We start from the raw sequence: 24306 nt of genomic DNA on the forward strand, positions 1-24306 counted from the left end.
ATGATTAGTTTTAGGGTTATTTTACAAAAGAAATACAGTTGATAAAAATTTGGATAAATAATTAATGAAGTAGATAATATATATATATATATATATAAGAATTTGTTTTTGTTGCATGTAATATTATAGGTGTTGAACAATTATTGTATCACAGTAAAATCGAGTCTAAAAAATTCGAAATGTTAGTTTGCTAATTAGTTTGAAAACGATGTTAACTAACGTACATGTTTGAAAATGGGTGTCTTATGCCAATTTTCTCCAGGATTCCTTACTCCTTTTATCTTTCAAATGCCCATTTGGTACTTTTTTTTTCACTTTTTTTTTTGTTGAAAATTTAGCACTATTAGTTTACCTTCTATATGTAAGATTAACATAAACAAATGCATGAACTTTGTATAAGATTATACAATGTTATGCAAATGTGCACAATAAATGTAAACTAACAATTATCCATCCTCTTATTGGTTAAAAAATCACTCATTTTTAAAAAAATTGTAAAAAATAAATAAATAAACTACATCAATTTGAGGGCAAATGTGCACAATTATTGTTTATAATAGATTCTTTTATGGTTTTTCTGTAATTGTGCTTTTTTTAATTTAGAAACAATAATTGTGCTTGTTTCCTTCAAACTAATATAATGTTCATATGATGAACAACTTAATTAAGAATTATAATATAAACTAGAGACAAATATTTTAACCATACAATTAAATTAAATAGAAAATTATAGGGGATTATATAATTTACTAATGTTTTTAATAAAGGAGGGTCACTTGACACCAAGAGAATTTAGCTACTTAGGACAAATAACTTTGAGACACAACTAGTGAAAATTAGCACCCTTGAAAATCATTATCATTATTATGATCATATTTGACACCATATTATCACACATTTTTAAGAGAGATTTCTCTAACAGGAGTTGCTTTTAGGCTCAACTAGTTTGATGGTGTAAGTGTGCATGGGATTTCAATTTCATAAATGAACTAATTGAGGATTTTTCTTTGAAAAATTAACAGATAATATAGAAATTTACTTAATAGTTAACTAGCTATTCACATGGATGAGGTTAATACTTTTATGAAGTGCTTAAACACCTATCGTGCTTAGTCATGTCAGTTCATCAACTTGGAAAAGTTTGGGGGGGGGGGGGGTTCCCTTCAAAGTAGTACACTAAAAATTTCTAAAGCAAGTTAAAAACCAATTGGCACTAATTAAGCTACATTATGGGGTCAAATATTAGGGGCTCCTTAAGTTAAAACTAGTGGTTGGAAAAGTAAAAAACTATCATAGGTAGGCTACACTTACTAAATTAGTGGCCTAGGCCACCCCAATTGATACTACATTAGCCTTTCAATCCCCAAAAGCATGTGTGAATATATGGATGTAATATTTAGGGGATTATGGTGTAAGTCAAAGAAAATAGTCCTCCAACCATCTCGTACCTTTGGTATGGTCATCCCTATGTAAGTTGTTGGTTGAAGGAGACAAGGGTTTAGGCTTTTTTTTCTTTACAAACAATATAGCAATGCTTGCCAAACTTGCTTGGTATGCTATCACGTAAGAATAACTCATGTTAGAATCCTATTAGCAAAATATAGGTTGGGAAGTAACTAGTTGAGGAAAAGTTCAACAAAGAAAGCACCATGGATGTGGAGAAGTTTGGAGAGGGTTAAGTCATTGTTGTCAAAAGGAACTTACCGCCTAGTTCGGAATGGGGACCTAGTTTGGGAGGATCACATCAATGGAATTCATATTTATTAGACCATAGTAATTAATTACTTAATATGCGTTATTCCTAAGTCATAAGCCATAGTGAATTTGTTAAATTAGCAATAATTTATCCAATTTTTGCACACAATGAAGAACTCTACAAGTAGAAATGATGGGGACAGATCGGTACCCACAATAGAGCCAAGATAGGGAACTGCACTGTGCAGTCCATCGGGCATAGCCTCCAGGAGAAGAAACAGTGGCTACTTGATGGTAGGCATACAGTCGTATAAATACATGACATGTTATATACTTGCAATGTGTTCTGTTCAGTCCTCAAATATTGACTGTACTGAAAAAACAAAGTAGGAAAGACAGAAGAAAAGAATTCCATCTCCCCCCCCCTAGCGGATAAGCAATGTAAATTTTATTCAACTAAGAAAAAAAAAAAGTCATCCAATTAAGTACACAAATTACATCCTGTATACACCTGGGGACCAATACAATGAAGTACACAAATTACAAGCATCCATCAAAGCATAAACTGAGAAAAGAGAATGATTTCCTACAACTAAAATCTATTCCGATAACGTTTTATAGAGGAAAAGAATTCCATCTTTACTTGCCAACTTTACTGCAATCATAAACTTTGGGTTGGTTCTATCTTCTATTCAAAAAAATAAAAATAAAAGAACAAACTATGGGCTGAATTAATCATGCCATTTTGGAAGAGTAGGCATAATTTAATGGGACACGTTTCAGATCTTTAGAAACAGCAGAATACTACCAACAAATTCGGTCATGCCAAAAAAATATCCTGGTAATATCTGCTAGAAATTCCTTGTATGTATTTTTTTGTGGGAAATGAGACTTGGGGACGGATTTACTTTAAAGAAATCATGCTAACTTCAAAGATATAAAGCTTTAGGCAATTGATGCATTTTCTTCTAATTTAATATGTAGTATGGCTGCCGTTGCTGGGGTGGATGATGAGTTCGGTCCTGGTCCCAGGGTTCCTTCGGTGTTAAGGTTTCTAACAGAACATCGATCATCTGCTGTTTGGGAAGGCCAGGTAAAATTAAAATCGACGACCTGCTAAATTTCTATATTCTTTTCTTATCCTTTCACATTATGTTGATTTTTTTTTTCATTTCTAAAATCCTAAGTTTGTCAATGGTATCACTAGCTTTGAATGCATAGTAATGCTCTTGCAAAATGGTCTCTAAATAATTATCTACCTCTTATCATTTTCATTTTAGGTTATACTCCTGATTTTGTTGATGTAATTCTTCTTGAGCATAACCTTAATCTTGATATATAGCTTTTGTATTTTTGGTTTTTGTATAAAAAAAATAAGAAGACTACAAACCCTTCATTAAATAAGTTGTCATAAACTCATGGAAATTCCAATTGAAGAACTTATAGTCTATTTTCCCAACAATAGCTACAATCATTTATACAAAGGTTATGGCATATTACATCTCATCACCATGGTTCTATCATGTGTAGGATCCGGGGGTATTGAAATGTCGTGGTCGTAATGAGGAGTTTCGAAAACGAAGCCCGATGGTGGATGATCGCATCCTCGACATTGTCAAGAGAATTGGATTAGAGGGGCTGTATAGGACTCCATTTAGAGAGCTTGACCATAATTTGATAACGGCCTTTGTTGAGCGATGGCGGCCTAAAACCCACACCTTCCACCTTCCACATGGTGAGATGACGATCACATTACAAGACGTGGAGGTTCTGTTGGGGATTCCAATCGATGGTGAGGCAATTGTTGGAACTTGTGCCTTGAAATGGGCTGTTGAATGTCAAGAAATGCTTGGAATTGTTACTAATTCCGTGGTGCTTAAAGGACAGAGGATCCAAATCAAGAAGCTACTTGAAAAAATTGACCAAGGGTTGCCCGATGGTGCATAAGAGGTTGTTTTGCATCAGTATGTACGGTGTTATATTCTAGCACTCCTAGGGGACACAATTTTCGCTGACAAGTCTGGCGATAGGGTGCATACGATGTGGTTGCAGATGTTGAGGGACCTTCACAATCCACCTCGGTACAGTTGGGGGAGCGCTTGCCTTGCATGGTTGTACAGAGAGTTATGCAGGGCAACCGACAAAAACGCTAGTCAGATTGGTGGGGCCTTAATACTCGTTCAATATTCGGCATGGTCCAGATTCCCTTTCTTGTGCCCAAGGATGGACCTCCCACCAGATGGTGCATATGGCCCACCATTACCATCTTCGCCATTGTCTATTAAGTAAGTCTCTTCCTTGACCGATTCTCTCTATTTTTTTTGGATCCATCATTTTAAACGATATGACACATTGAACTTAGCATTATTCAACATACATATCCTTTTTCTTTTTTATTACATTGCATATTTGGTAGATATTGATTTCCTCTTTCTTCATTGTAGGTTGGTTTGGGTCGTGAGCACGAAGAATAGCCCCGCCGAAATCTGTTTGGTTCGGTACCATCAGCTTCTAGATTCTATGTATCCCAACCAGGTATCCAAATTGTGTTTCTTGTAATGTTATCTTAGTGTATACTCTTATAACTGTAAAATATGTCAATTCAAAATAATTGAACATTGCATAATGTGTTGCGCTTTTTTTTTTACTACAACAGGTGGTGTGGCAACCATATGAAGCCGAATTAGGCCACCTGCCTGCGTTCTGTGTAGCAGGACGGGACAAGTGGATGGCGAGGGTGCCGCTTGTATGTTTCTGGCTAGTAGAGAAACATACACCGGATCGTGTTCTTCGTCAGTTTGGGATGGTGCAAGAAATTCCCGAAAATGTTGATACTGACGATGCCCTTCATAAGATAGACTTGAGGGGGAAGATTGAAGTGGATTGGAGGGTCAGACATTTTAGCCACATCCAAGTATGGAATACGAGAGCACAGAAACTATGTCATGGAGCACGACTAGAGGGTGCTATGTCGAGTGTTCATCCATACTTCGGCTGGTATGGTAAAGTCACATGGAGGTTTGTCGACCACACTAGCGCCTCTCTTCTTATTACGGTAATCGCTTTGACCTTTCTTTCCAAATTTTGTTGCGTATTACCATTTTTGCGTTACGTGTACTAATTGTATTACAACATTTGCAGGTCACCATGCACAAGCAAATGTTGATGCGTTATGTAGTAGACAGTCCTGAGCATAAGCTGATTACAGCTATGCTGAAGGAAGTGGATCGCCTTCACCGTCTAGCTGCCCATCTTCCCTTGGAAGATGCGGATACAGCAAATCCAGAACTGCCAGAACATAATGCACGACCAAGCACGAGCTCAACTCCTGCCAGCCATAGCCATGGCCAGTGTGTTGCACCCCATCAAGGCCAAAATCAACCCCCTCCACCCCCACATGCTTATCCTGCCCCAGAGTTCCCTCCACCCCCACATGCATCACCTGCCCCAGAGTTCCCTCCACCCCCACATGCATCTCCTTCCCCAGAGATCCCTCCTCGTAGTACTCCCGCATTTCCTGACCTACAGATCCCTGTACCCACTGCACATGCATCTTCTCACCCCGAGATCCCTTCACCCACCCTATGTACATTTTCTGACCCCGCGCATCTATCCCTTACTCCACCATCCTTTCATCTCGGCATTGATTTCAATGACACCCCTCAGGTCATGCACACTCAATCTCCCTCGTACAGCATTGGTCATATACACCATGTACCACCCCATAGTGACTCCATGTCATTCATGCCCACTCCTGGACTGCATACAGCTCCTATGACTATGAGCTTCACTCACATTTCGTCCGCTACACCATCCTCCCCCGCAGTTGTAGTATCTTCAGTTGTTGGGAGTCAAGCAAATCAACCAGCTGTGCATGTTGAGAATGAGCAAGTTGATGAGCTACAGTCACCCCCACAAGGTCGGCCTAAACGCACAAGAAAAGCACCTCCTTGTGGGACAGGTGGTCACAAAGCAGGACACAAGGCTGGCCCCACGGTATGCATTGGTCATTTACTAGCTTTGAATACTTTCGTGACTGCTGTTATAGTTGGTATTAAAATTCATTTGATCCATTGTTTCTTTGTAACTTCGTCTTTGCAGCAACGCAAGGAGCCTGACCAAGGAGATGCGGTACCCCCTCCCCCACATACCAGACATTATACAAGACAGCGTAAGCGTCAAGTGCCATAGGGTTAGCACCCCATCTGCCCATAACCCTATGCTTTTCAAGTGCCATAAGGTTAGCACCCCATCTACCTCTCTTAACCCTTGATTGTTTATTGTTCCTTAACCCTAACAAGATTGTTTATTGTGCTCATATGCTCATATGCCCATATGCCATTCTTTCTTTTTTTGATATCATAGTCGTGAGTTTGGATTTTATACATAATGTTTATGTGCTTAATAATGAGTTTTATTTCTTTTGATGAATATGAATGTTCTTTGTAGGTGAACATACTTGTTGTTGCAAGAGAGAGTGACCAGTATTTGCAGTGGCAAAATTTCATCCCCATGAAGTTTGTGACTTTCTTACTTTCTTTCTGCATAATCAAAGAATATGAGTTAGTGTTCTACAAATCTGTCATGTGAATCTTGACAAATTTTCTTATATTTTGAAAATTATGGTTGTTGTGTATTTAAACAAATAACTTTGTTAGATGCACTGATGTAATCTGGTCCAACCCATCTTCAATTTAGTTGCAATTAAGCTTTTGACTGCAGCAGATTTTCCTCTCATAATTTTGAATTGGTTTCATGTACAGGATATAGTTAAATATGTTGAAAACCAATTGCAAAATATTGGTGGAAATGTGAAAAAGTTCTATTCTGATGTTGTCCAAGATGCAATAGTGGATTCTGTAAAGCGTGAAGCTCAAGCTGTGGCTTTGAAAAGTAATGCAGCTATTGGCACCTATTTGAAGTCAATGATGGGTGATGAAAAAAAGCAGGAAGTTACTGTCATAATGCAATCAAATGTGCAGCACATGACACGTGGATGAGTTGGGGATGGAGTTGGAGGGGGTGGAATTTGTCTGGCAGGGACATGGTGGGATAAAGAAGCATTAAGGATAGCTGAAGAGGTGTCTCTATCATTTGATGGTGATCTCCAAATCTATGCCTTCAAAACTACTTTAAATTCCACCATTCAACTCCGCATTGACAACCTCTCTAACAAGTAATCTATCTACCTATCCTCTCAATTATAAAGTCTCATTCTACTTGAATATTTTTTCATCTTTTTAATTAAAAGAGTGGATGTTGAGTGCTTTGATTCATTAGTGGTGTCAATCCCATAAATGTTGTGATGTCATGCTTGTATCCCACCAATTATATGCCTGTTGAGAGAGAGAGAGAGAGAGAGAGAGAGACGGAGCTTTATGTCTAATAACAATGATTGTTTTCTTATTCTAAACATCAATCTAGAAAACTAAGTCTGCTTTTATCAGATGCCATGATGTCAAGTTTCTTTTTTGTATATTGTATTCATGATCCAATTCGCAAGACCGATGATTGGGAATATTGTTCTGGACAAATCTGGCTTAACCAAATTGAACTTGATGTGATGAAGTTTTTCCTGCGAAAAATGGTGATTTCTCGAGTTCAATAGATCCCTGGAAACTGTTTTTCTTTCGTTGATTTTTCATGAATGGGCAAGTATGTTTTAGAAGTTATACTTCTTTCATGCACATTCCAATTCTTTCCCACACATTACTCCTATTATTTTTATAACTTTATGAGACTTCTCTGCTATATATTTTTATTCTTCATAGTTTTCGGTATGCGAATGTGCAAATTTAAAGTAAGTCGTGGGTTTGGATTGGTTGATAAAATGAGATTCAAAAAATACCCATAGCCCCAAATGGTTGGGCTGTACAGGAAAAGAGTTATTTGTGAAGTTAAATTATGTCTCATAATTCAATTAGGAGATTGACACAATTTTTCCTACCTTTAAGGGATTTGACGGAAGGGAATAGTTTCATACAGACAATTGGCCTGAGAAGGGAGAAAGGTGCATAAAATTTATAAAAAAAATTCTGAAAGTATGTTTTAAGGCTCTAAACAAACTCAACTGGTGGGCTTTGACTAAAATGATACTTCTTCTCACAAGAGTGGCGGGTGGAGGGTAAGGTTGTGAGTTTAGAACTCACTAGGTGCATGTGTAACGTATCAATAAAAAGAAGACTCTAATCAAACTTAAGCCTTTTGACTTTGTGTCAAAGGTGTATGAGTGTGTCAGGCCAAATTCATTTTATTTTTCCATTTAAATTTTTCTCATATGTAATTGATTAGAAAAATTTGTTGTTGTTTTTAAAAAAAAAAAAAAAAAAATTATTTCATGTGATCAGATTTTCTTGCTAAATGTAACTTTCTATAAATCATACATGCCTTTTGCTTAATAATTAAAGCTTCTACAGCTTTAACTCAATGTGATTTGCAGGTCTGGTTCCCCCAGTATGGAAGATATTGAAGCCTTTTCTGTAACCTATAGAGCACGTTTAGATGAAGCATAGCTCAATAGATCTATTCCTGAGAATATATCTTTGGAGGTATCTGTTTCCCAATTGTTTTCATTTTTTAGTGTTAATTTGGGTGGGGGAGACTCAACTCTACAACATAGAAACCTTAAATTTAATTTATGGGTGTAGATGTACCTAGCTGTGCACTTGACATGTAGGCCTGTCTTTGATAGATCAAATGATCAATTATATTATTTGAGACGTGTTGTTTGTTTCAAACTCTTTTCAAGATTGAAAGTTAATATAGGTGAATCTGTAATAATAACTATTGTTTCAAACTCTTTTCAACCAGTATATTTTTTTCTTATTTTCCTGGTGTATTCTAGATCTCTACCTCGTGGATTTTCAAGTTGTTTTTAAGGTCTAGTAATGCACTAATTCCTCTCGGTATCACACTGTGTCATCTATACAATTAGGGCTAGGTGTTGGAGAAGCCATCTGGGTCAATTATTTAGACTTGGAATCAGATAAGGTGTCTGAAAAACCTGATAAAGATGAGGCTTTAGCGCCTTTTTTGAAGTTCTTCAAGGGGGGAGATTCTGAGGAAGAAATGAAAGAATCATATGAGTGAGGTTTATTAGTATTAGAGGAAAAAAGTGATGTGGATGGTAGGAATGAGGAAGGTAAGAAGGTTGATATTGAGTACTATGAGCCCAAACCTGGTGATTTTGTGGTGGGGGTGGTGGTTTCAGGTAATGAGAATAAGCTTGATGTGAATGTGGGGGCAGACTTGTTGGGTACAATGTTGACAAAGGAGGTGCTTCCCTTGTATGACAAGGAAATGGAAAACTTGTTATGTGATACGGATAAGGATGCCAATGAGGTTATGGTTAAGGGGAAGATGGGAATTGTGAAGAATGATGAGGCATTGAGTGGGAGACAGGGGCTTGGAAGGCCTGTTGTTGAGATTGGAACTGTTTTGTTTGCGAGGTTCTTGGGAGAACACTTAGTGGTAGGCCATTGCTTTCTACTAGACGGCTGTTCCGGCGGCTTGCCCGGCATCGAGTGAGGCGGGTTCATTTCTTGCTCTTTTCTTTTCCGTTTAGCAGATTTGGAAACTTTTGTGCGAGAAAATAGAAAATGTTGTGTAGCGGTGTTTAGAAAATGTTCTTTTTAAGAAAAAGAAATGTATATAGGAGTACATTTTTTATGATCTTTAAAATGAATCAAGATAGATTATACAATTACACTATGATTTTCATTTTCCTAACTTTATTACGGCCAATATTAAGCTACTACTTAGCTTTTTATTTTTAATGGTTGATTCTATTTGATGATGTGAACACATCTTTTGCTTTCTGTTGAGCGAGATAAAACAACTCAATGAACCCATTGAGGTTAGAATAACAGTGGAATACCGGAGGCCTTCGACAAGAATTGAGGTTTGTTTGTCTCTTGTATGTCTAATTTGTGTGTATGTTCTTATGCATTTTTCCGGTTGTTTATCATTTTTTAAAAGCTACTTTGCGGGGATTGCGAGCTTTTCTTCCCAAAGCTGAGTTGTTGAATAGAGTGAACAACTTCACCGAGTTGAAAGAAAATGTGAGTAGTTTTCCCCCCTTTGTGCATGTTTGGGACAAATTAAAAGGCTATCATGCATAATTAGAACAATTGGGGATTTTAGATGTGTCAAATACATGATTTCGGCTAATATGCGGATCATGGATAGAAAAGTTAATTAATTTTGGGGAAATCTTCATATATTCATATATTTTCACCGACCATTAATGGCCCAATTGGGGACCGACTTGATTTCATCCTTTAAGTGTTGGGGGAGATCCTTAAAAGCAATCTTGGTGGACGTTGTTTGAATCAAAAGTACTTGTTCGGATCATGATCCTACATGTATTTGTATTTGCTTGATATGCATAGTTGGCCCCCTTCTTGACTGCTTTAACCTTTCATGACTGATGGTTTAAAACAATTAATCAATATATGTAATTTGACATCATTGAATATGGAAAATGGAAGTTTTACAATTTTGGAAAGCTTCCATTGGATCATAAATCATTGGTCTACCTTGGTTATAAAATCCTAAGGGGCCTTTGATTCTACTTTTTATTTTAATTTCAAGGTCAGAATAAATTTAGTTCAACATCCCTTTCAATTCTAGACATGCAAACATACACACAGAGTTGTAGAAACATTCTTCCAGGTACATAAAGTTTCTTAATATATAAATATATCATGTTTAATCCAAAATTTTATTTCATTGAATCATAAAACATCAATCTGGTTCTGCAACTCAACCTTCATATAATTCATGTGTTATTCTTGTTTAGGTTCTCCATTTGAAAAACTTACCCAAAAAAAAAAAAAAAAAAGGGAAGAAAGACCCTGGCTTCTAGTAAAAAGAGTATATACTTGAATTGCTTTAATACCCATAGTTATTTTTCTTGTTCACAGTCATTATGCAATCTTTACTTATTGGGTTTAAGGCTGTCTACCAGCTACCTTTTCAAGATCCCACTTCTAGCATTTGGTATGACCTTTTTTATTATTACTACTGTTACTAATATATGAGTAAATCAAATGGAGTTGTGAAAATGGGCCATATGGTCAACTACTGCCCTACTATATTTATTCTAGGCCCTAATGTAGAGCTAGTGGTGCAGTTGGGCGAGCTACCTACTACTTGATATAGAAACTTACACGGAACATACTTGCATGTAAAGTAAGATATATAAACTTATATGGCAAAGTAAAATGAGCCATCTGGGCAACTGCACAGGTACCATATTTATTCTATGCTTTAATGCAAGGGTTGGGGTCCGGTTGGGAAGAGCAAAAGCATTACATACTTAATACTTTTACTTTGCGATAATGCGATGCAGGACTTTCTAACCTTTCTATTCTCTGTTTGTTTATATACATTCACCTAGGTTCAATGCAAACCTTTTATGCTTCTTAGACATAATATGTTTATTGCTGGTGTAGGTTGGACGCCGGGTATATGTGCAGATTACTAGAATTGATGAGGCTAAAAATGACTTAATATTGAGTGAGAGGGAAGCTTGGGTTAGTTTTTCTTATGTCATATGGTGTTTCTTTTGCTCAATTTGTTTCTTGCAATAATATTTTCTGTAGTTCTCATTTGGTTTTCTCTCTTTTACTTTTCTTTAAAAAGACCTGCTATCTTTTCACATAATTTTGCAGGAAATGTTAAACCTTAGAGAGGGAACACTTCTAGAAGGGATGGTTAGAAAAATCTTCCCGTATGGAGCTCAAATAAGGATAGGCGAAAGTAACAGAAGGTGAGGAACAATTAGTATTTGCTTTGAAAACTTGTCCTGGAAGTAAGTTGGATATGTGTATTTTCTTGATTTTTCTATTTTTGAAAAAAGAAAATTCTAAATATGTGAGTGAGTTGGGATCGGAGTAGCTAGACAAGGAGATAAACAAAAAGATATTATGTTATTGGTGAAGGTTGCTGATTCTGGTACATTAAAGAACAGGGAAAAAGGACAAAAGGGTGTAAAAAAAAACATTTTATGAGATTTCTGGTGAGCTGTCTTGAAGAACAAACTTTCATGCATATGTGTTGCTATTCTTTCTAACATAAAGCTTCAACAGTGAGTCTTATGAATGACAGCTACCATAATGGAGATTAGGGGTAGTCAAAATGGATGACCTAGTGCTTCAGTTTATAGATTTTATGGAGGGGGGCATAAAATGAATGCTTATGTTATGGCTGAAATAAGAAGAAATTGTTGTAGGAATTTCTGGAAGTGATAGAAATTACAGGTTTTTGGTTCCAAATTAGTATTAATAATGGTCATTGTTTGGATGGTCTTGTATTTGGGGTTTTACGCAATGTATTTTTGTATTTGATTTCCTGCAATCTATTTCTGTTTCTTTGTGATTTTTTTTTTGTGTATTTGTTTCAAGTCGGTCTGTTCATCATCGTGAACATGATGCACTTTTTTATTAATGAAATATCTATTACCTATAAAAAAAAAATTAGTATTAATAATGGTAGGTTCAGTTGAAACTAAACCCTATTACTTTAACAAGTATAAAGTAGATAAAATTCATTACCAAACTCCTCCAAACAACTCATCTTCTGTCTATTTCCTGATTAACAGATGAATGCAAATATAGGGAACGATCGGTAGCTATACTTTTATTTTTATCCCCTAATATTAACTTTTCAGTTTCCTTCTAATTTAAGGATGTTTGAAACATATATGATTAATTATACCCTATGGAAAATACTCTTTTATTATATAGGACCTTTGGTGGGTTCCATTAGTGAACCCACATTGGCTTTGCAAATTGCAATGAGCACCATATGCATTGAAGGGCCTTTAACATCATTTTGCCTTCCATGTTTCATGGATGTAATTCATATATTAAATTTGCATCTTTTATGTTATTTAGAGTGTGTTTGGGAAGTGATGAAACTCACAGCTTATTAGAGTTTTTAGCTTATGTCTGGTACTATTCATGGGTCCTATTGCATTTTTTGGTACTATTCGTAGATCTTATCGTACTATTCAGCTAGCTTTTAGCTATTTTTACAATTTTTTTAGCAAAAAAATTTCAATTTCAGCTAAATAAGTTGTTCCCAAATGGACCCTTAGTTTATAAATGGTCGATGATTGTCCTCATTTTTTTTGTCTCACAGTGGGTTGCTGCATATCTCAAACATCACCCGTGCCCGAATTACTTCTGTCAGTGACTTACTTGCAGTTGATGAGAAGGTTAAAGTTCTGGTTGTGAAGTCAATGTTTCCTGACAAAATCTCTCTCAGGTGACTACGGACTGGGTTTCTGAGTGCAATCCATGCATGTCTAGTGCACCAAAAGCTCTTGCTTTACGAGTAAATGCATAATCATTTACTTTTTTACTAGCAATCTCAAACTTTTCATTATTAAATTTTTTGGTGCTATAATTCATGTCTGAATTAGACATTCATGAATACCATAGTTAATTTGGAAGAAGAATGATATAGTTATATGCCCAAGCAGATGGGCTGAAATTGTTGTTTGTGGTTCGTTTGGTATGCAAATAGAATGAAGAGTTTGACATTCCTTATTTCAATGGATTGATGTCACTAGTAGAGAATCTTTCCTTGTCTACCTAACTATCAATTATGGTCCCCACCCCCCCTCCTCTTTTTCTGCCCTTATAATCTCATTTTTGATTTTCACAAACTTAGTTACTTCTAATATGTTCCAATTCCTGTGTTTGTGCTCCATAAGTTAGAAATAACAGTACCTTTATTTATGAAAGTCTGAGCACGTTAAACAGGGCCTGAGCATGTGGCTTTCGTTGTAAGTAAACTTAAGTGATTATATTTCTTTTCAAGGATCATATTTGTTTGAATCTTTTCTGGCCTCCAAAACAGTAGACCATAATGGAGAAGCTGTTGATTTGAAGGTTTAATTCCTTAAAGATTTGCAATAGTTCCATCTTCATGTTTGTAATAGCAATATGTATTTAACAGTCAACAAAAGCTGTCTTAACTTTTATTACTCATATAAGTTTGCATTGGTAAAGTGATGAGTAGCTCTGTCATTGCATTAAGTCCATCTCTACAACTCGTGAAATATATATACTTAGCGATTGTGTTTTATTTAGTAAAATCTGTAAATTCCATAACTATTAGAAGATGATCTTACTAGAGAGTTGTTATTGAGAAGTATGTGAGTATGTTAAAGTGGGGACTTTTTTGGGGTGGGTCGGAGGTGTAAAAGAGGAAGAGAATTATCATCCCCAAAACACAATGGCTAACAGGATTCCTGGGCCAAATTCTCGATGCGATCAATTGCAAAAAAATGGGGGCCTGTCATTTATTCACTAAATGTTATTATAAGATTTGGCGGGCATTTCATAAGATCTGGAGGACCAATCTATAATCATCATTCTATGTTTTCTAATCTTTCTATAGGATGAATTTGTTCCTCTTATGCAATTTTGAAACACAATCGAATTATATTTTATCATGAGGCATTCCAGTGTACATTCAATCTTTCCATAAGGACCTTAACTCATCTAATAATGCAATATGATGGTGTACTTATTTGGGGTGTTATATTAATGCAAATAATTTTGATATAAAGATATTGAGTAGTGGTTATAGTACTACTTATTTGGGATGTCATATTAATTCAATGATGCGTTTGATGTGGGTTCATTACCTGATGAAGGTTTAATCCTTGAAGTTTTAGCCTCCACAATCATCACATTCTGATGAGCAAGATACTGCCTTTATTAGTTTTATTTTTTCCATGTTAGAACCTTTTTTGGTTAGGAAATTTGTGCCAATGCCAAACAGTGGCCCTAAGTAGGTGCTAGTGATAATTTTGCTTCTGTGTCTTGCAGTATTGCTGACCTTGAAAGTGAGCCTGGCCTATTTATATCAAACAAAGAGGTGCTTATATTGTTAATCTTTTTCTCAAAATTGAGATTTATTATATGGCCTATGTGTTGCTTCCATCCAGTTTCCTTAACAGAAAAATTCATTCCTTTTGGCAGAAAGTATTTGCTGAGGCTGATGCAATGGCAAGGAAGTACAGGGAAAAGCTACCTTCTGGTTTTGCCCCTCATAAATCGGAACTCCCTCCAACCAATGCTTTACCCTTTGAGAATGAGGTAAAAATGTATAAAAAATTGGAAGTGGTTCAAATTTGAAAGAGAATATGAACCAGCGTGACCCTTAGGGTTGCCCTGTGACAGCATCAAATTAGAAAAAAGGGAGGGCTCAGACCTTGCTATCCTCCCCTAACCCACACACACCCCATAATGAAAAAAAAGTAAATATCTCTCAAGTCTCAACAAGGCCATTATACTCTTGATTTCACAAAAATCAAGTTATTCGGCATGTGTTGCACTTAGATCACAAGCCATTGAAAATCTATGGAGACATGAGCATATGTTCTTGCTGTTGACATAGTTTTCCACTTTATTATTCCATACAAATCTGTAATATGATGAGTCAAAATATTCCCAGTTGTAGTTGCAAACCTTGTCCTTAGTGTTTGCTGTAATATGATGAGTCAAAATACAAGGCTCACAGTGCTTGCTGTTGTTCCTTGACCAAATTGGATATATATCATATGTCTGGCTGCATAACTTAGATAAGTTAATTGGGGTAGCATTTGTATTTTTACTTAATATGACAGCAGAGCTGCATTTTTAACCTCTACTTTTGGGTAGCATTGAAGTTCATCTTATTGTTTGGGTCAGGCTTGGTTGTGCTATATCATTATTGTTATGACATGTACATTACTACTTAAGATATATTGCTGATTCGGAAGGTTCTTACAAATGGTAAACAAATCTGGTCACAAGTCATTTTTTAATATGTATACATGTATATAACTCAAACTTGAAAAGAAGGAAACATTGTTCTTTAATTGTAGCAAACTATTTACAAAATCATAGGATTGCTGTTTATTTATCTTTGATTTAAAAATAATTTATGCATGAAAACTATCTATTAGGAGAGGGGCGACATAGTTATGGTTAACATGTGAACGATGGATTTCTATTTTTAATTCATGGATCTTTTCCTAACTGTCTCAAAAGGTTTAGAATTTGTCATAGTTTGGTTATCTAGGTGAACATATTTGTTTCTTTTCTAGTAATTTATCTTTTGGTGTTGATCAAATATACCTACCTGACCTTAAAAAGTTCATGCACTTGACATCAATCTGCCTGGTTTAATTTTTAAGGTTCAGTAAGTTTAGGTTTATAGATGAAATTATATGTAACTCATATGTGATGATGATGCTAAAAAAAATGCATGAAGTTAAAATCCATTTGTCTCCGTACTTTCAGCTTGGAGGTATTCCCCTATTTAAATCTTGACGATAAAGTGGATTTATGGGTTCTACTTCTAGATACAACCCCTGTGTGTGTGATTAATCTATCTTTGTCTTTCATTCTCTCTAAGAATGTGTGAGTTATAATATGTTGACTGTTACAGCAGTGAGAGGGGGATGACATATCTAGTCCGACATCATTGTTTCATTATCCACTATGTTGGGTCAACATTTGAATCATATACTTCTTATCTTTTTGTTAAATGGAATCATATACTTTTTATCTTTTTGTTGAATGCTAATATTTTAGTTCATCAATCTGCTCTACTTTGGAGATTGCAGTAGTTTACTTGTGTTTATTATAGCCACTTTCTGTGGAGCTGAGTTTGTCTAACTGTGGTCCTCAAGTATGTTTCCAAAATGTTCTGCAGGAATCATTGGCACAATCTCATGGCTCGCAATTTGGGTTTTGTACTCCGGGTTTTATCATGTCCATGTATGCCTTGCTGAGGTCATGTCAAACACCACCTAGTGAAGTTGAAGGGACAACCTTTTGTGTCTGAAGTTGAAGAAGAGCAGATAAATTATTTGCACATTGATTCGAAGGGTGAGAATTTTGTAGATAGGGTACATGGGACAATTTTGTAGATAGGATCAGCTGCTGTAAATTAATAAAGCTTCCAACTTTTAACAGTTTACGTTACTTGGATTTGAAATAGGTTTCTTCATCTTGTGCTTTACACGGCGAGAGAGAGCTTGGAGCCATGCCATGGAGAAGAGGCAGCTTCCGGATGGTCCAAATTCGCGTCGGCGTATCTATTTGATTGGAAGGCCGAGGAAAGCGGTTAAATGGGCTACACTGTTTGCTCGGTTGTGCGCAATCAAGGGAGATTCCGAACATCGTTAGAAGCTGAGGTGTTGCTATAATATATCATTTCACCGTCAAGTTTTCACAGGATTTTGAAATGCTTGAGGGAGTATGAATGATCTGTGGGTCTTGTTCAAAACTATAGGCTATTTAATCAGTGTATCACTTTTTACCATTAACACATTGAATCATATGTTGATTATTGAATTGCTGCCTAATTTTTTTGGATATTGAATGTTTTGATACTTATCTTTTGATTACTCTATTTTGAGAACTATCTTTTACTTAATCTAGTTTTACATAACTTCTTCCATTTTCATTTTGCTAACTTTCAATTTCCAATATGTAGGCTTATGCCTCCTATATGAAAGGGAACTTCTTGTTTGAACAAGATCAGAACTGGGACACAGCATTAATGAATTTCAAAAGTGCCAGGTGCAGTCTTGTCTCCTTAAATATACTGATTTTTACTCTTGATACTTTGCCATTGGAAATGAATTTGATCATCAAATCTCACCTCAAAAATAAAATAATAATGAATTAATTGATTTAGGCGTAAATTAATTTTGAGTGGAAATTTATCTCAGAAATCCCTTTGACCTGTTCCTTGTTTGGTCTATAAATGAAAGTGAATTTCTTTAAAATTGCAGCTTAGCCGAGATCTACACACGTCAATAATTGAGGGAAGGTTTCCAGAGTATGTTTTTCTTTTGCTCCCCCCCCCCCCACCCACTCATTTTCTCTTCCTCTTTTCTCTTTCACGTCCTTCTGAAGTAGCCATTCTCCATTCTTGTTCGGTAAATAACTTTATGCCGCTTAAATTCCTCACTTCTATCTTTTGGGTAATGACTATTTTAACATTCTTCTCAATCTTATCTTATTGTAGGTTTGTATGTAATTTTTTGCGGATAATGGTATATTTATTAAATTCTTTAAGTACCATGAGTTAAACCAAAATAAAAGCCTTCGATGGTTTCCGGCCACAACCGGATATTTGGCGATGATTATATTTTATGCAACTATCCTGTTTGTGAAAAATATACCTTTTTCTCTTGCTTAACTAGTGCACTTGTAACTTCTCTGAATTTATTCAAGTATGGTTGTGTCTGCTGGTTTTTTTTCTCCCCTTCTTTACTTTTATAGTCCAAAAAGTCTCAAGTTTTGCTTTGTGTCTCAAGTTTTGCTTTATGTGACAAATTTGTTCAGCTCAAGAATTGGAAAAAGATTTACATGGTCCAGCCGCAGATTCACTGCCAGCAGAGAAAAGACTGGCCATCTTTGACAAAATTTTTACTGCATATCATGAAGCCAGGAGCTGCATTCGTAGTGACTTGGTATGGAAAGTTACTTCATAATGTCATTGTTTTATTTCTATTAGAAGTGAGGTCCATTTAACCCCTAGAGATAACATGGTTGGGAGCCATGACTCATGTTACGGAGGTTGGTCAATGTGAGTTCAAATGTTGTTTTGTTATTTTCTCTGATTTCTCTATTCACATGAGAGAAAAGTAGAAGTTTAATTGGCTGAATATTGACTCTTTTTTTTTGTTTTTTTTTGTTTTTTTTTTTGTTTCAGTTTGATGGATTCCAAAAAGAGGCTATACAGATGGTGAAGCCAGCAAAGGGAACCACCACACTTGCGTTCATATTCAAAGAGGGTGTCATGGTTGCTACTGATTCTCGAGCTAGCATGGGAGGCTATATCTGTATGTTATTTCTGTTCTTTCTTTTTTCCTATCTTGCATATAATTATATATGGGTTTTGGATGCTGATTTTGTACATATCAATTTCTTTACAGAAACTAGACTTGTTGTTGATGATCATGCTTATGTCTGTAGTTACACAAACATGCTCACAGTTAGCTTGGTATTATAAATTATCCTTTGTTAGTTAACTGGAATAGCATGTATTAGTTCCTTTTCGAGATAATTGACTAATTAATGTTGCAAGTGACAGTAATCGTAGTGTTCAATTGCATTGTCTAAAGTGGATGGGAAATGTCATGTTGCACTTACTCTTTCTTTCCTTATCTTATCAGCATCACAGTCTGTAAAGAAAATCATTGAAATCAATCCTTACATGCTTGGCACTATGGCTGGAGGAGCTGCTGACTGTCAGTTTTGGCACAGAAATCTGGGCATTAAGGTAATGTATTAAAATGATTGTGCTGTTTTCCCCAGATTCAGAACATATTTTTTCAGGCATGTTGGCTCCAAATCATTTGAGTCAGTGACTGTATAACGATTATTATAACTTAGTATCGTTAGCTTTATGCTGTTTGCTTTGTAGTGTTGATGTTATCAGGAAAAGTCCAATTTGTTAAGCGACCCTTTTTAGTATAGTGAAGTCTTATTGCTTTGTATATACATTAGGCAGCTAGAAATTGGTGTAGTGGTGGCTGGTCCAATGCCCACTGAAGAGACCATAGCCTAGCCATAGAAAATAGCCTGGCATGCCTTCGTGTGAATATAGCATACGATGTAGGCACTTTGTTTTTACATATTCTGCACTTGATCAATTTATATAGCATACGATGTACAGGATGCTTGAGAATTGTGGTGTAATTTGGACTTGTTCTTTTTATCAGTTTATTATGTGGGACCTGATGGATGGAAAAAGCTCTCTGGTGATGATGTTGGAGAGCTTCATTACCACTACTATCCAGTTATGCCGAGCACAGTGGAACAGGAAATGGTTGAAGTAACTGGGGCATAAAGCTCTTGCCGAACTTGGACTCGCTATAGATGTTTTCTCCGTAGGAGATGGGGGCCTAAAATCCTTTAAGCACATGCATTTCCAGTTGGTCTTTGAAACAATTTATAGATAGACTTGTCTCTAAGGTTATATCACTTATCAGAGCCCTATGATTCATGGCTGTGTAGTGTTGTTGGACAGACTATTGTTGCTAATTGTTCTAGAGTTTTAATTAAATTCTATTTGGTTTTACCATTTTTTAGTTCTATGTGTGTGCGCGCTTTCATGGCAATACCTAAGAAAAATCTTGCTTTAGCTGCTGCTCTTGTGGGCAATGGAAGACCTCATTTGGTTTGAGAGGTTCTAGTAACAAGAGACTTTATTTGGTTCAGTAACAATGATATTGTAGAGTTTTACCCAATGTTTATGCTAGTATCTTTTTGGGAAGGAATGATTGAGTATATAGTATATACCAATAATATGGAACTTAAAGGAGATGAGGTATACCATTGGCCACTAGTTAATTTAAGTAGAAATGTTTTAAATTCCATTTTGCACCCAATGCATATTCCAGTAACCCAAAAAAAAAATCTCTTTCCATGCTGGGGTGTTCTGGGCGTTTAGCTTATTTTGGCTTCAGCATTTTTACTATTTTTTACTCCCCAAATCAAATCTGAACATGTACATGTTATTTAAAATTGGCCATTTCAAAAAGTTTGATTCTTCTTTTGAAAATATTATAGGAAAGGTATTTGAAATGACTCGGTTGTTATTCCTGATATTTTCGTAGTATAAACATTATCATTCAAATTATAATAAAAAAAACATTATTATGTATTGAGTAATGACCAAAGAGTGGGATGATAAATTATTTTTTAGTTATTATATTTATTTTGTGAGGCATATTTAGTTACTATTGTAGTTATTTTAGTTTTATTCACACAATTTTATTTAAAACTTTGACATGTTTACAACACTTTTTAAATAGTACGCCAATTGCCAAATGCTATAAATATATTCAAAATTTTTGGCATAACAATTTTTTTATTTATTTAAACATGCTCATAATATTAACTAGTCATAAACTCACAATAACTCTATTACAAAATAGTTAGACTCTTATAAAAAAAAAAAAATTATTTTCACTTACAACTTTTTAGGAGAAAAACTCTCCATCTAAAACTTTACACCATACAAACTCCCCAAATTCGAGTTTCCAGGCAGATGGCTCAGCCCAGAGAGTTGGGACAAACTCGATCCCTATGAAGTCGATTTTTACTAGTTTTATTCTCAATTTTTTATTCATTACTTTTTTCGTATCCTTTTTTTCTTACTATTTTTTACTTACTTTTTTTTTTTCATTTATTTATATTACTTTTTTTTCTTAAATTTTTTTTACAATTTTCTTTATAAAATTTTTTTTTTCCTACATTTTTCCATTTTTTTTCTTACTTTTTTTTTTCCTTTCTTTTGCTTTACTAATTTTTCTTACCTTTTTTTTCCCATTTTTTTTCTTACCTTTTTTTTTTTCCGTTTTTTTGCTTACTTTTTTTTCCTTTTTTTTTTCTTATTTTTTTTTTGCTTTTTTTTCTTATAGTCTCAACAAGAAGCACCAACACAGATGAGTATAACAGCTAATAGAAATAATTAACAACTAATTGAAAGATAAAATTAACCATTCATAATATCACAATATAGAAACAGATACATTGGATACAGAATACTTCGATTACAAGTGCATTCAGTGATAAAAGAAAATAATAATTGTGCCGATATAACCCAGTAGTAAGTTCAAATACACAATAAGGAGAACCACAATTTACATCTAGAATGGCATTCCAAAATCGAGTATCTGCATACCTGAGAAAAATTGAAATATTGTCGTTAGGTACCAACAGCCAAAACAACGGTACTAATCTATGTAACTTGGATGATTGATACAATCATGAAATTTTATATAAAAGCATCACTTACCTAGGTTGGGTATTGCTTGTCGAAGCCCCACGAGAAAGCGGACATTTTCTACGGTTATGCCCATGTTGATGACACAGTCCATAGCTCTGCTTTTGTTGAATCTCCCTCAAGTCAGAATCTGGCCTTCGGCTTCCCGGTTTTCGCCGGACCCCATCCATCTCATTCCGTATCCTAGACTTCACAGGTCGGCCTTTGGCCCGCAACAGGTCTGGGTCAGGCACCCACTTTGGACCTTCCACATCCCTCCACAATGACTCTGACTTTGGCACCACAAATTGGTGTGAGTAGGTGCGAATGGCGTTGTCCAAACTATAACATGGGTCAATATATGCAGTTCCATCTTGCCCCAAGTACTGAAGAACTGTAATCGCATGTGAACAAGGGATCTTTCGATTTTGCCACTTTCCACAACCACATGTTCTGGCCAATATTTTTACTTCATGACTATGTTGTCCCCCTCCAGAGCTATGGATGTTGTACGCAGTCGTTACTTGATATACACCATGGACATTATTAAACGGCCTTACTTGGTGTGTTTTAGATTTTTTCAAATTTGCATCAAAGATTTCTAAGGCATATTTACTCCACACCTTGCCCTCCAAGAGATCATGAGTAATTTTTTTGTGTCGATCATGGAATTACGCAACAAGTTTGCTCCAAGTGAATTCAACCAGTGCAGCAATGGGCAGGCCACGGGCACCTTTGAGTACTCCATTGAAGCACTCTGAGACATTGGTTGTCATAGCCCCATAACGGTATCCACCATCACGTAGCTGGGTCCACTTCTCTATATCCTCTTTCATTAGATATGTGTATGGCATGATGGATGGGTCAGGTTCACTTACCTGTTGTTCAGTGGCTGATTTCTTCCTAAGGGCCTCGATCTCGGCTTCCTTGATAGGTTGCATGTACAACTCAAATTTAGCTTCCTGAGTAGCATACCCCGCTTTCAAGGCCAATGACTTTAAAGTGGCGTCTTGAAAATGCGTGTTGAAGTTGCTAGCAACATGTCGAAGGCAATATCTGTGGTATACTCGTACTCGTCCATGATCATCTCTAGGCCAGTTGGCAATTGCATTTCGAATACCCTTATGTCGGTCAGAAATTATGCATATGTCCTTATTTGCTATCACATCCCCCAGTGCAAACCTGACGCAATCTAAAAACCACCTCCAACTAGGCCCTGACTCTTTGTCCACAACAAAGAAAGGCGAGAGGCAAAACCTTGTTGTTGGCATCGGTGGCCATTGCAATCATCAACACCCCTCGATATTTACCATACAAATGGGTCCCATCAATACTGATTACTGGTTTACAATGTCTGAATCCTTCAATGCAAGGAGCGAAAACCCAAAATACATATCGCAATATTGTAACACCTTCCTCCCTCGGTTCAGTGAGATACCAGTACCGGGTGCCAGCTTCTTGATCCAAGTATGCCAACAACAACTTTTTCAGCCTTTCGTAAGACTCTTCCCAATCGCCGAATATCTTTGCAATAGCCCTTTGTTTCGCATCCCATACCTTATAGTAAGAAAGCTTATGTTCATAATACTTCCCTTTGATGTAATCTCTAAGGTGTTGAATTGTTGCCGTGTGATTTTCTCGCAACATTGGAACAAATTCTGCTGCAAGAAAATTACAATCCATCATTCTACCATCAAGAGCCATGCCAAGGGTCATACAACTGTGAGGACCCCCATAAGATGTGACCATCCATGTTCCCTGTTTAGGCTTCATCACTGCTCCAACGTACCACTTGCATGACTCATCCATGCATTTCACATACAGTCTACTTTTGGTCGACCTACTAGTCAGAAAGTTTCTGTTATGCTTTGCGGCATAAATTGTTAATGCACGTTTCACAGCTGCTTTATTCGCAAAAATCAAGCTCGTACAAAAATTCATGTCCGCATTCCAAGAAGAAGCAAATGCTTGCTCACCAACTTCAGGATCAACCATATTTTCCCAAGTATTTTCATAAAATGATAAGGCGGGAGGTTCATAAACGGGGGTTGCATTTGTAACATGCTGAACTCTAACAGTAGGGTTTGCATCATCTTCATCACATTCATCCATATCATCAACATTAGGATTGAGAGTAATTTCATGGTCATCAACACCCCTATCAAAGTCACCTCGCTCAATCCTCTCTTCGTACTCATCTCTATCGTCAAGATCTTCCCCAACACAGTGTTCGTCTTCAGCTTCAACTACTGGAACTGTAGAGGATTCACCTCGATGTGTACAAAATTGATCTTCATATCTATTAACAGGTTCGCTCTCAACTGTTCTTGGTGTCTCTTGAAAAGGGGGTGTATAGCCGCCCAACGTGGTGCACTGATCATCTAGGACTGCAAACTGTAGAGATGTAGTTGTTTGTACAATATCCTCTATGCCGACTTCTGCACGCGGCTCCAAAGTGACGTACAACTCAAAATTTGCTATTTGTTCCCATTGACGCATCTTGTGAAACATGAACTTCACATGTTTGTCTTATGTTATCGCCATATATCTGTAATTAATGCATTGATTGAGGACTTCATGTGGAGAACGGAAAGTAATATGTATGTCATGCAAAGCAGGGTTCAGTTGCAGCTCTTCCATAATTTTTATCTTCAAATCACTTAAGGTCTTTAACTTATGGCGTATCATCATATAACAGCACTGGATACCCGGACCTTGAAATGGAAATCCGTCATAAGGGTTGGCATTGCTAAGGGATCCACCGTAGTATATATTTATATAGATCATTATCAACCTATAGATCATCAAGTGCAATTGTGT

At 36.2% G+C, this 24306-nt stretch overlaps 2 protein-coding genes and 1 pseudogene across 3 annotated transcripts; all 3 read left to right on the top strand.

The window, feature by feature from the left end:
• The first annotated feature begins 3223 nt into the window (after positions 1-3223).
• LOC142630780 (uncharacterized) lies at positions 3224-8063 on the top strand. 2 transcript variants are annotated; one of them, XM_075804831.1, is made up of 7 exons: positions 3224-3980; positions 4140-4230; positions 4352-4750; positions 4837-5691; positions 5797-5935; positions 6145-6212; positions 7926-8063. In XM_075804831.1, the coding sequence occupies exons 1-5, from the start codon at positions 3736-3738 to the stop codon at positions 5884-5886; spliced, it is 1680 nt and encodes a 559-aa protein (XP_075660946.1). In that variant the 5' UTR covers positions 3224-3735; the 3' UTR covers positions 5887-5935; positions 6145-6212; positions 7926-8063. The 2 variants fall into 2 exon arrangements, with proteins under 2 accessions (XP_075660946.1, XP_075660947.1); XM_075804832.1 differs by having other exon boundaries at positions 3317-3980; positions 6145-6216; positions 7934-8020.
• On the top strand, positions 5915-15189 carry LOC142632404 (protein PIGMENT DEFECTIVE 338, chloroplastic-like; annotated as a pseudogene).
• Positions 15190-17532: 2343 nt separating this feature from the next.
• On the top strand, positions 17533-19755 carry LOC142633160 (proteasome subunit beta type-5-B-like). The gene is made up of 6 exons (XM_075807434.1): positions 17533-17547; positions 17737-17764; positions 18057-18300; positions 18427-18556; positions 18890-18996; positions 19439-19755. Exons 3-6 carry the CDS (start codon positions 18280-18282, stop codon positions 19553-19555), a joined length of 375 nt encoding a protein of 124 aa, XP_075663549.1. The 5' UTR covers positions 17533-17547; positions 17737-17764; positions 18057-18279; the 3' UTR covers positions 19556-19755.
• Positions 19756-24306: the final 4551 nt, after the last annotated feature.

The sequence above is a fragment of the Castanea sativa genome, chromosome 4, assembly GCF_040712315.1.
Source record: "Castanea sativa cultivar Marrone di Chiusa Pesio chromosome 4, ASM4071231v1".
NCBI lineage: Eukaryota > Viridiplantae > Streptophyta > Magnoliopsida > Fagales > Fagaceae > Castanea > Castanea sativa.

What these genes read in the sequence shown, in the direction of transcription:
- LOC142633160 (XM_075807434.1), top strand. Translation starts at nt 18,280, where the DNA reads ATGTTACGGAGGTTGGTCAAT. An exon ending in TGTTACGGAGGTTGGTCAAT is followed by an intron (nt 18,301 to 18,426) that starts GTGAGTTCAAAT and finishes TTTTTGTTTCAG; the next exon opens with TTTGATGGATTCCAAAAAGA. An exon ending in TAGCATGGGAGGCTATATCT is followed by an intron (nt 18,557 to 18,889) that starts GTATGTTATTTC and finishes TTATCTTATCAG; the next exon opens with CATCACAGTCTGTAAAGAAA.
- LOC142630780 (XM_075804831.1), top strand. Translation starts at nt 3,736, where the DNA reads ATGTGGTTGCAGATGTTGAGGGACCTTCACAATCCACCTCGGTACAGT. An exon ending in TCTTCGCCATTGTCTATTAA is followed by an intron (nt 3,981 to 4,139) that starts GTAAGTCTCTTC and finishes TCTTCATTGTAG; the next exon opens with GTTGGTTTGGGTCGTGAGCA. An exon ending in GCGCCTCTCTTCTTATTACG is followed by an intron (nt 4,751 to 4,836) that starts GTAATCGCTTTG and finishes CAACATTTGCAG; the next exon opens with GTCACCATGCACAAGCAAAT.